At 41.9% G+C, this 12,119-nt stretch overlaps 1 protein-coding gene across 2 annotated transcripts in view; it reads right to left on the reverse strand.

Moving 5' to 3' along the window:
- Positions 1 to 12,119, reverse strand: part of ANO10 (anoctamin 10) — a 246,622-nt gene that overhangs the window by 200,742 nt on the left and 33,761 nt on the right. For both annotated transcript variants that reach the window (XM_026649351.2, XM_026649350.2), the window contains exons 8-9: positions 11,101 to 11,175; positions 8,971 to 9,153 (exon numbers count right to left, since the gene is read on the reverse strand). In XM_026649351.2, the coding sequence (XP_026505136.1) occupies positions 8,971 to 9,153; positions 11,101 to 11,175 (258 nt within the window). The remainder of the gene's footprint in view (positions 1 to 8,970; positions 9,154 to 11,100; positions 11,176 to 12,119) is intronic.

Consider the following 12,119-nt stretch of genomic DNA (forward strand, 5'->3'; position numbering starts at 1 on the left):
GCTCTGCCAACATAGCTTCTGACGCTCGCTGATGTGGTTTTATTATGCTGATGGGCGCGCTCTCGCCTGTCGGCATACAGCGTCTTCACCAGACGCACTGCAGCGGCGCAGCTGTAGCGCTGTACATGTAGATATGCCCTTTTAAGACTCTCAGTGCAGCACAGAGGTGAGGAATAGGTGGCCACCACTACTACTTCCTAGCTCTGAGCAGCTATGTTTAAGCATAAGACGATGGATTTTCAAAAGTCTTCATACTGTACGCTATTACTTAAAAAATAGAGATCATCTTAGGGATAGCTCCACTCCCAACCTCCGAGTCTTATTTCCACAACTTTCTTTTGAAAATTACAATAATCAGCTATATAAGGTAGTAAAATGAGGGAAGTATTAAAGAGACAAGATGCACTTTAGTGCAATGGGTGTAGCAGTTTGAGTAGGACCATCTTCCCCTTCCCTCCCATTTTTATATCTTCTACCTAACATAAAGCCCTACACTATTAGTATTTAAGTCTCCTCTTATCCCAACAGCACTCAACAGTTTTACTCTCTCCATGTTGTAGTTTGGATCTGTCTTGTTTGTTTGGTACCCTTCCAATTTTGGATCTGAATGATTAAATTTATGCCCTCAAAAATCCAACAAAGATAAGTATGAAGCAACCTGGCAGGACTAAGAGATTGGGGTTGAGGACTGTTCTGCTTTTTTTAAGTGTAGTTGGTTGAAAGTCACTGGAAATCCTACAATGATTCTATGCCAGACTCCTGGAAATATCAGCATTTAAAGACAGACAGATGTTTCTCCCTTGTGAAAGTTATAATTCTAGAAATACTCTGTTGACCACCAATAGTTCACTGTTTGAAAACCACTGGTGTAATACTGCACTTTCACTCTTACAATGCAGAGCTATTGTTAGTTTTCAGATGAGAAGTAAAACTGAGCCCTTAAATACATGTAATCTAGTGAACTGAGATTGGCCTGTGTGCATTTGGGCAAATTACTTAATCTCTCTGAATCTTAGTTTCTGCATATGTAAAACATGGATAATATTTACCTTTCTGCCAAGGGTGTTGTGAGGATTAATACTTATAGAACTTTTAAGATGTAAAAATACTATTTAAATATTCTCCTCCTGCTTCTAATTCTGCAGCATTTTATGCAACAAGAGAAGCATTTGATCTGTTGTTCTAGGCAAATTCCAAATTGTGTCATGAACTACTGCCTACTAAGAGATAAATTACTTAACTGTAATACTTATTCTCTGAAACTATGTATTATAATGCATTAACATTTTTGGTTCTGTGCTTCCAGCATCTGACCAGGCAGGAACTCCTATGGGTAAAAGTTCTGAGCCTCTGGGGAACCCTTAGGGGCAACTCACAGAGTTCTGGGGTCAGTGCCCTATGCTGTCTTGTCAGTTCCTTAAAAAGAAAAAAAGAAAAGAAAAAAACTACAGGCAGAGGTAATTTCCAAAATAAAGTCAATTAAAATACAGTTAAAAAAAATGTGCAAAAAAATTACAAAACATTCTAAACAATGAGAAGAGGGTGGGGAAAAAGCAATCTACTAGGAAATTTCATATACATCTTCAGAGTAAAATAATTACTGATAAATAATTTTATTTTCTCCAGAGATGAACTTTCTCCCCATGAACTCCCCCACCCAAGGAGAGTAGAAAAGTCTGAAGATGGTTTATAAGATTAAAAAAATGTAACAGATACAACTGTCAACAGGACAAGAAAGTGATGCCCTAGACAATGACAACAGCAATAAAGGGAGGATACTTTCCTGTTCTATAACTAGAGTTCTTAGAGATGCGTGGTCCCATCTGTATTCCACTTTGGGTACGGATACACACCATGCACCTGAGGTTGAAATTTTTTTTCCAGCAGCATCCGTTGGTCCACACCTATGCCATTCACCTCTTTGTACACTGATCCAAGGAAACAACAGGCAGTGAGGACTGATTGCCTCTCTGGTTCCTTCCCTACCACAAATCAAGTCATTATCTGAAGCGGGGGGGGGGGGGGGGGGGGGGCGGTACTGGAATTCAGATGGGGCCACACATCTTGAAGAACTCTAGTTACAGAACAGGTAAGTAACCTCACTTTCTTCTTCAAGTGCTGGTCCCTATGTGTATTCCACTGTGGGTTATCGGGGAGCAGTATCTATTACGGAGGTGCATGCAAGCACAACTGGGGGAAAACAGCCAACTGGAGTACAACAATATCCAGGGAAGCTTCTGCTGCTGAGGCCTGAACTATGGCTTAAATGTCTGGAAAAGGTATGTATCAAGCTCCACGTGGCAGCTTTGCCGATTTTACCAATGGGAACAACACTGAAGCTGCCTGGGCTCTGGCAGAGTGAACTCTCACATCTTGTGGTGGGCTAGTGTTGGCTAGCTCATAACACAGGAGGCTGCATCCAGAGATCCATTCAGAGAGCCTTTGGAATAATACAGCTTTACTTCTCATCTATTCTGCTAAATGAAACAATAACCTAGGTTTCTTTCTGAACAGTTTTGTCCTCTGCAGATAGAAAATCACTGCTCTGAGACTATCCAAGGAATGTAGACATTTGTCTTCATTAGAAGTGTATGGTTTCTGAAAGGTAGGTAAGTTAATACTTTGAGGTGAAAGTCCGAAATCACCCTGGGAGTAAACTTAGTTGGCAGTCTCAATGTGATCTGATCTTTGTGTAAAACTGTGTATAGTTTATCTGCCATAAGGGCTCCTAGTTCTCCCACCCATCTCAGAGAGGTGGTGGCTATTAAAAAGGCTACTTTCAAGGAGAGATGCTATAGCAAGCTGGATGCTAAATGGAGTTTTTGTGAGCACTGACAGGACAAGATTAAGGTCCCACATTGGAGGTGGTTTGCTTATAGGTGGAATGGTCTGAAGCAAGCATTTTAGGAAGCAGAGTGTAAAACGATGGGCAAAAATTGAGTAGTTATTGATCAGGGAATGGCAGGTACTGATAGGTACAAAGTGAATGTGTATTGAGTTGAGAGAGAATCCTGAGGTCTTTAGGGATAGGAGGTATCCAGGATAGCAGGGATGTCTGATTCCTCTGAAGAAGTATGCTGGTTATGAGCCCAGATGGAAAATCATTTCCTTCCATTTGACTGCATAACTGCATTTTAGTAGACTCCTTTCTACTATTGTTGAGAATAGCCTGGACATTTCTGGATATCTCTCAAGTACTTATTCTCTAGGCTCAATGCTCATGCAAACACCAGGTTGGCAGGTGCAGTGAGTCTCGATTGGAATGCTTGATTCTGCCTTTGTGTTGTGTCAACAGATCTGGGAAGGTCTGGAACGTTGTCATGTGGATGAGCTAACAACTGAAGGAGGCTAGGAAACCAGAATTGCCTTGGGGCACTTAGGAGCGGGATCCTACTGATCACATCTTGCCCTGCTGGATTCTTCTTATTACCTCATGTCCTGAGCAGATGGAGGAAAGATGTACATTAGTTGTCCTGACCAGTGAACCAGAAGCACATCTCCCATGGAGTTCTGACCCAAGCCTGCCCCTCCCCCTTCCCATCCCCTCGCCCCGAGCAATATTTCAGGTACTTTTTGTTCTTGCAGGAGGCAAAGAAGTCGCAGGAGGGGGACCCCCAAAGATGGAATATTGTCTGTATTACTGAGTCGTGAAGTTCCCACTCATGGTCCTGAGAGAAGCACCTGCTGAGGCTGTCCACCCAGGTGGTGTTTATTCCCGGTAGGAGCACTGCTGATGTTGAATACACCAGTTCCATAATTTTACAGCATTAGAGTGAGGTGGACTTCATGGCTCCCTGTTTGTTTATATAAAACACAGAGGTAATAACGTCCAACATCATTAGAATGTGGCAAGACTATACGAGCGTGAAAAAAAAGATGCTTGAAAGCCACCCAAACTCCTCTCAATTCAAGCTGGTTTATGTCCATTCTGTTTTCTTTTGCTGACCATGTGCCTTGAACTGAGTGTTCGCTCAGGTGAACACCCCAGCCAAACATGGAGGCATCTGTGATGACAGTCTTCTGTAGTAAGGTTGGAGAGAAAGGGACTCTCGCACAATACGATCTTCATTCTCCCACCAACTCAGGGAGGCCCTAACCTCTTGAGGGAGGGAGATTTGTTTGTTCATAACGACTCTGGCTAGTAATTAAACTGAGCAAAGCTGGGCCTGTAGACAGCAAGAACATAACTTCACAAATGGGGTTATGTAAGTACAAGATGCCATATGACCCAGAAGGATGAGACAGGAGCAGATTTGCATCTGTGGGCTCAGCCTGAGTTGCACAGCAAGATGTTTGATAGCCTGGAACCTGTCCTGCAGGAGAAATGCTTTGGCTGTGATCAAGTCCAGGGTTGCTCCTATAATTCTATGGACTAGGGTTGGCACCAAAGTGGACTTTTCTAAGTGTATGTGCATTCCTAGTGACTGCTGGAGATTGATCAGTTGGTTGGCTGCTGAAAGTATCTCCTGGTAGGATTTCCCTGTCAGTAGCCAGTTGTTTAAGCAGAGGAAGACTGACGACCCATGACAATGGAAGCGAGCTGCTATGACCAAGAGAACTTTGGTAAATTTACCCTTCGTGCTGTTGGCAGGCCAAAGGGAAGCAACTTGTATTGGAAATGTTCATTCCCTATGATGAATCTCAGGAACCATCTGTGAGAAGGGTGGATGTCTATGTGAAAATAGGCATCCTTCATATTGTCAGTCATGAACCAATCCCTTCTGGACAATGAGGGGATGATAGATACCAAAAGTAACCATCCTAAATTTCAGCTTGCAAATAAAGATATTAAGTTGTCTTCGGTCTAAAATGGATCTCCAGTCCCCTTTCTTCTTTGGTATTGGGAAGTAATTTGAGTTCTATAGCTTTTTGAGAGAGCATCCTGTTGTGAGAGGGATCCTTGAAGAGGGAAGGGAAAGGGGATTTTTGGAGGGGGAAGAGAGAAGAAGCCAGTGATGTAGCCTGAATGTATTGTATCAAGTTCCCATTTGTCTGTTATGATGGCCTTCCAAGTATGGAAAAAAATGGACCATCACAACAGACAAATGGGTACTTGATATAAAAGAGCGGACTTGGGTAATGTGAATGGCATCTGTTGACCTGCGGTTGACACTGGAAAGGCATTGTTGGAGGAGCCATTTGTTTACTGTGCTGTATCTTCTGCCTCTTTGGCAGAAGCTCCTAAGACCATTGATGGAAGGAGAACTTGGAGCACCGTATGAGGTCTCCAGGATGTGGTTCTCTCTCTTCAGGTCTTCGCTGTCAATTTCTAATGAGCATAGGGTTGCCCTTGAGTCTTTTAGTGAGTGCAAAGACTTGTCTGTTTTGTCACTGAAGAGATTATTCCCTTCAAAGGGCAGATCCTCCACTGTAGCTTGTAAATTGCATGGAAATCCCAAAGAGTGAAGCCATGATGCTCTGCACATAACTATTGCTGAAGCCATGGCTCATGATGCTGCCAGCTGCATCTATGGAAGACTGCAGGGTTGATCTGGCTATCAGCTTTCCTGCCTCAATCAATGCCTGGAACTGCACTTTGTGTTCCTGTAGGAGTTTGTTTGCAAATCCTTGGAATTTATAACAATTAATAAAGTTGTATTTTGAAAGTAAAGCTTGCGTGTCAACTATTCTAAATTGCAGGCTGGTTGATGTAAAGATCTTCAACAGGTATATCCCTCTATTTGAGGGAGGAGATCTGGCCTGGTGCTGTCTGCACCTTTCCATCTTGGCTGAACAACTGGGGAGTTTGGGGTCAGGTGAGTATACAAAAACTCTCTTCTCTTGATGGCCCTTAATATTTTTCTCATTTCTTTTAGAGGTAGCAGCCCAGGTTGCCAGCATGTGCCAGATAAGTTTAGCTGGTTCCATAATGGCTTCATGGAATGGAAGCATGACACTGCTTGGTCCTTCACTTTGCAGGATGCCAAGAAATTTATGAGGAGTTAGTTGAACTCCAAAATGGTATCTGCAGAGTGTCAGCCACTCTCCTCAGGAAATCTAGAAACTATGTGAAATCATCAGGTGAAGCCAGTGCCATGGCGTCATCTAGAAACTATGAAAACACGGTCAGTGCTGGTGGCACCTTCAGATCCATCTCTACTAGTTCTTCCTTCTCCTCAGATGGTAATTGCAAGAGGACTGGTTCCTCCCTTGGTGGAAATGGCTGACTCACACTGTGAGCGAATCAATTCATGGTACCATGCATAGAAATCCCTGGTCCCCAGTATGGCCAGAGTTCTGGCTTATACATAGGTTGCAGAGGACCCCAAGGCATGGGGTATTACTATTCTGGGTTCAGTAGGTCACTATGTGGATGAGAAGGATCCCTGAGGTTTTGGATCCTCTATTCAGGCTAAAGTCTTTTTTCTGAGTGTGGGAGGCAGGTTCTTCACCCGCAACTGACTTTCCCAAAGACAAAAACATGGGATGCACCTGTATCAGTCATGCCGTCGGGACAGTAATGATGATAGATCCCACTTCGTAGAACAGATCAGAAAATGGCTTCTGTCACTCCAACCCAGAACCAATGGTGTCAAAATTTCGCTGATGAGGACTAAGTTTGAGATAATAGGAGACTCCTGATCAGGAAGTATAATAAAGCCCTCCAGTGATGTGAAACTTTCCTTAGTTTCAGAAAGATGAGGGCTTCTCTCTTTTTGCATCATCAGGAGAAGAGTATCAGGTGGTTTTAGTATGTTATTTTCATTGCTGGAGTGTGGCAGAGCCAACAGTGTATGACTGTCTTTGGACAGTGCCGCTCATTGCTTGCTCTTGTCGTCCCAGTGCTTATGTTCATTTGGTGCCGGTGATAGGATTGAGCCCACTGGTACCATCTTCTCTTTTGGAGCCTGCACATCTGCTGAGGCCTCCTTACAGATCTTCAAAGATCCACGAGCATCTCTTGACTGAGATGGTGTTAGAGAAAAGGCTCTCCCGCTCAGAGGGATGATCTGAATGCAGGGGCTCTCCCCAACTCGTGAGAGTTTTCTACTCTCATATGCAGATTTATAGGAGAAGTCCTTATCTCTACTCCTGCCTGCCTCTGCATCCAATACGAGCTTGGCAATGTGTTTCTTGGCACTTCTAGCCAGTCTAAAGGGAGGGGTCAGACTGCAGCCTCATGGCATGCTCCATAAGGTGTTTCTTGAGTCTGTCTGCCTTTCCCAGTTTGGAGCAGTAGTTGCAGTTGGAAATGACGAGGGCTTCTCTAAGGCAATATAGACACCGCTGCTGGTCATCTGAAACTGGGAACACCCGAGAGTAGGAGAGAGATTTCTTAAAGTCGGGATTTGGGACACAATAGACCTAGTATGGAGGATGAGGGGAAGGCCCTCCGCCACAGACTATACATTCTAACAATGTAACTCTAATACTATACTAAACTAACAAAAACTATTTAAATAACCTAAAATACTTACTGGTTCAAAGAGAAAAAGACTCAGAGGACACTGGAGAAGTTCTGTCTTGGATCATGAAGCGGTAGAGAAGGAACTGGAGAGGCATTCAGTCTGAACCGCCCCTTATACCCTCAGATTGGAGCACAAAGAGGCAAATGGCGTTGGCACAGACCAACAGGCAGACACTGCTGAAAAATCCTTCCAGTCTCGGGCACCTGGTGTGCATGCGTACCCAAAGTGAAATACACACAGGGACCAGAATTCGAGAAAGGTTTTTTTTTTTTAATTAAGAATCTGACCAACAAGGATATGGAAGACCCAGAAATGCTGCAAATTTTGAGAGATGCTGTGAGTCAGACCAATTGTCAAAATACTGATAAGTCACAGTAGCAGCTCTACCAAAGGCAATTAGAAAGGAACTGACTTTAGGAAAAGGGTGCATGAGGTGCCTTGACAGCTCAGAACATTTCAACTATGGGAGTTTCTTCATAGGCTTTTGTTAGAAGCAAAAGACTCATGAGCAGGAAACCACTGGCACAGGTATTTTTGGAGAATATCATTGCACTGGTGGCAGCGATGAGTGCATCTTTAGTAAGTATAATCAGGGACATAGAACAAGAAAAAGGTGGAAATAACTAGAAAGTAAAGAAGTTTTAAAATATGAGATGGTTACACCTTCTAGACCAGCGTTATCAAACTGTGGGTCGGGACCCCAAAGTGGTCAGGGCTGGCTTATACTTGCTGGGGCCCAGGGCTGAAGCCCAAAAGCCCCACCACCCAGGTGTCAGGCTTCAGCCCTGGGTGTCAGGACTCAGGTTACAGGCCCCCTGCCTGGGGCTGATGCCCTTGGGCTTTGGCGTTGGTCCCCTCCGCCCGGGGTGGTGGCGCTTGGGCTTTGGCCGCCCCGCTTTTCCCCCGCCCCCAAGGGTGGCAGGGCTCAGGCGAGCTCAGACTTCGCTCCCCCCTCCTGGGATCGTGTAGTAATTTTTGTTGTCAGAAGGCAGTTGCGGTGCAATGAAGTTGAAGAACCCCTGCTCTAGACATATCCTTTGATTTTTAACAGTGGAAATTATGAAGTGGGAGTAATTAGAACATTCATATCCCTAGAGGACACACAAATGTAATGTGTACCAAAGGCACCAAAAGAATTGAGTATAATGTATTCTAGTATCATCCCTTGTTTATTTAAAATTGCAACATGATTTTTTTCAATATCTATTCGCACAAAACATCTTAGACTAATAAGCTATTTTACCTTCTGCTGGTAAAAAAGTGACCAAATATTTCTGATACAGCAACTTACTATCCTACTTTAGAACTGAAGACTGAAGCAGTTGTTACGTTAGCCATTTAGCTTTCTCAATGGTTCTGTGGTTTGTTTGTATGGGATACATAATGACTAATGCACAAAACCCAAAATGTTTACACCACATCTTCAAATTCCCTTCTAAAATAAAACAGTTCCTTCTCTTCACAAGCCACTACATTACAGTTATCTAAAATTAACATATGGCCCCTTTTTGTCAGCAGTAAATTTCAAAAGTTGTACCAAAGCAGCATATGTTCAACTTACAAGATAGGTGCCCATTTCTTTTTCCAGGTTGACTTGCTCAAATAATGAAAGATCAGTATCCACTTTTATGGAGTACACCCTCTTCTTCACTTTCTTATTATGTCTCTTTTGGAGCCAGTAAGGAAGTAAGGCTTCTACAAATTGATTTAGGATCTGTGAAGTTATCAGCAGAGTGGCCAAGCTCTTAAGAAAATTAAACAAAACAACATTTATTTAACAAAATTGTGATATATCTTAAAATTATTTATTATTTTGTGCATTTAGATAACCTTGTCAATGGTTATTTATAATGACAATAAAAGCAAATATCAAGCCAGTCTAGTGGTCTAGCAATACCACAACACACATGAGGTGGATCTAATTCCCAGTCTTTGCCATGGGCTGGTAGGGACTAAGTGCTGAGCAGACTGTACACTCAGTCTCTTGTGAGGAAAATGAATGCTTTGCCAATGTGTAACAACCCCACTGACAAAACTAATAATAGAGCTAAATGGGCTCCAAAGCAAGCCAAATTGTGGCCTTTTCAGACAAAGGGTCACTATAACTAGAGTTTGGGAAAATAAAAAGAGGGAAATGGAGGAATTCTTGTAGCGCCAAGGACAAGCAGCTCAGAAACTACCACACCAGGAAAAACAAAGGACAATTTCAAACACAAGAAAATCTTAAGTGACACTGTAATTCATGAGACCAGCATTCCACTTCCAAACTCCCATTAGCCAGGTGAGTAGGAGCGCCTCAACTGCAAAATGTCTGCAGACATTTTCTAATTTGTAGGTTTAAACTATTGCTTAAATTTACTTATTTAAAAAATTACCCACAAAGACAAAAAAAATGTTTGTGGTTCTTTATGATATACAGTAACTCCTCACTTAAAGTCGTCCCGCTTACGTTGTTTCGTTGTTACGTTGCTGATCAATTAGGGAACATACTCATTTAAAGTTGTGCAATGCTCCACTCTTGCGTTGTTTGGCTGCCTGCTTTCTCCCCAGCGGCAATAAGCTGGCTTGCAGTGTTTTGGAGGCAGGGGGGAGGGGAGAGGAGCGAGGACTCGGCACGCCTCCCTCCTCCCTCCCCTGCCTCCCGAACGCAGCAATCAGCAATCAGGGAGGAGAGGGAGGGGGAGGAGCCAGGACGCAGCGTGCGAAGTAAAGGGGGAGGAGGTGGGGGGGGAGAAGAGGCAGGTCAAGGATGGGGTCTTGGGGGAAGGGTTGGAGTGGGCGGGCTGAGGGTTGAGCCTCCCACCCCTGGTGCTTGCAGAGTAGGGGAAGCTGCCCTGGAACCTAACCCCCCCACCATTTACATTAATTCTTATGGGGAAATTGGATTCGCTTAACATCGTTTCACTTAAAGTCACATTTTTCAGGAACATAACTACAACATTAAGTGAGGAGTTACTGTATAAAGAAAACCTGAAAGTTTGTTTGGATTTATTTTTGTTTTGTTTAATTTCTTTACCACTTGCTTTTTACATTAAAATATCAGCAATATCAAGTCTTGTCTTTCCTGGTTTTTCTGGAGGTCTCCTTGGAGGACCAGAGAACTCAAGTTCAAGGGTTATCAGCTTTAAATCAAAGATTTTTAAATTTTTAAAGAAAGACATCTTTTCTTCAGATTTTTCATGCATTTAAGTTTGATGGATATCAATAAAAACAGAGTGAGTTTTAAAAAGTGACTAAAAATTATTTTCCCCTCAATTCTTTCCAAATGCTTGGTTTTTATGGTAGTCGTAATCCTACTATTCTCCAGTCGTCAACAGAGTCCCTCGAAAAAAACAATGCAGACAAGATTTGAAAAGTCTACTGCATAACAAAAAAAAGGCAAGAGAAAAAAAGGTTTCAGGCCTTGTTTATATATCAAAAAGATATTAACCTCCCACCCACCTTTTTCTTCTTTGCAGGTCAAATTGTTTGAAAATATTTTCTTATTTGTAGGTTTTATTTGTGCCTCTTTCATATTGTTATGACTTTGCAAATATATTAGAGGAACTGAAATACAGATAACTGGATTTACCAGAAATTACTAAGAGAGGGTGAACACATATCCTATATTAGAAAAGCAAAAGAAACCCTCTGAATTCCTATTTCAACTATCCCTATATTTCTTAGATATCTTACAGTTTCCAGAACTCACCTGTCGCAGAAGTTTCATATCAAAAAGGACAAAAGCAATGTAGAAGAGGGAGGCAAAGCAGTTTAAAAAGTTGAACTGCAAAGAAAAAATGTAAATAGTATTATTGAAAAGCAAGCTCAAGAGAGCAAATGTAGACTATGAGCAATAAATAGCACCCAACATAACAGCTAATTCAATTAAAGAATTATTGTTCTGATAAAAATTCTTCATTTACAAAGTTCAGTACCTGTATTACTAACAACTTAGATTTTCTAACCTACTTTTCAACGTCTATGGCATTTACTTTTGCATTTTTCTCAGTGAAACTAGATAGCTCAATTTCACTTTAGGCTACCTTGAAAATCTAAGCCTGTTCTCAATGTGCTAATTCCTAGAAGCTCCAGTCAGTTATGGCGTTGTACAAACACAGAGTAAGAAGGTAGCGTCTGTCCCAGACACAACAAAGGAGTATAAACAAACAACTCAAAAGGAGAAGAGAAGGGAAAAGGAGAAGAAACAGTAATAAGACCATGTTGTTATAAATCACAGCTTTTAGTTTTTTTTTTTTTTTTTTTTTTTTTTTTTTTTTTAGCTTTTTCAGGGAAACATTCCTATTCAGGAAAGCACTTAATGTGCTTACATGCTTTCCTGATTCACGGCATATATGCACAGCTATATTAAACTTATAAAATGTAAGTAAACAAATACAGCAGATAAACATTAAATCCCTACAGCCATCTACATAGCTTTCATCAGTTGCCAGTTTCACATAGGCACAAAAATAAAAGCAGGTCTTGAGGAGAAATTTGAAGGACAAATTTTGGTTCTAAACTGAGATGACAATGTTTCTTTAAGTTATGTCACAGCGTTGGAAATACGTTATAAATACATACCTGCTGGATGATTCATTGAGAAGTGGGTGTATGTACATGATATACACTGCAGTTGCATGTTAGGTTCAATCAGTTTTAAAAGATTACATGAGTTTGACAGATATTCCATATATTTAAAATTGGAAATACCACTGGAATTGGCATTGT

The sequence above is a fragment of the Terrapene carolina genome, unplaced genomic scaffold, assembly GCF_002925995.2.
Source record: "Terrapene carolina triunguis isolate 2854851 unplaced genomic scaffold, T_m_triunguis-2.0 Scaffold84, whole genome shotgun sequence".
Lineage (NCBI taxonomy): Eukaryota > Metazoa > Chordata > Testudines > Emydidae > Terrapene > Terrapene triunguis.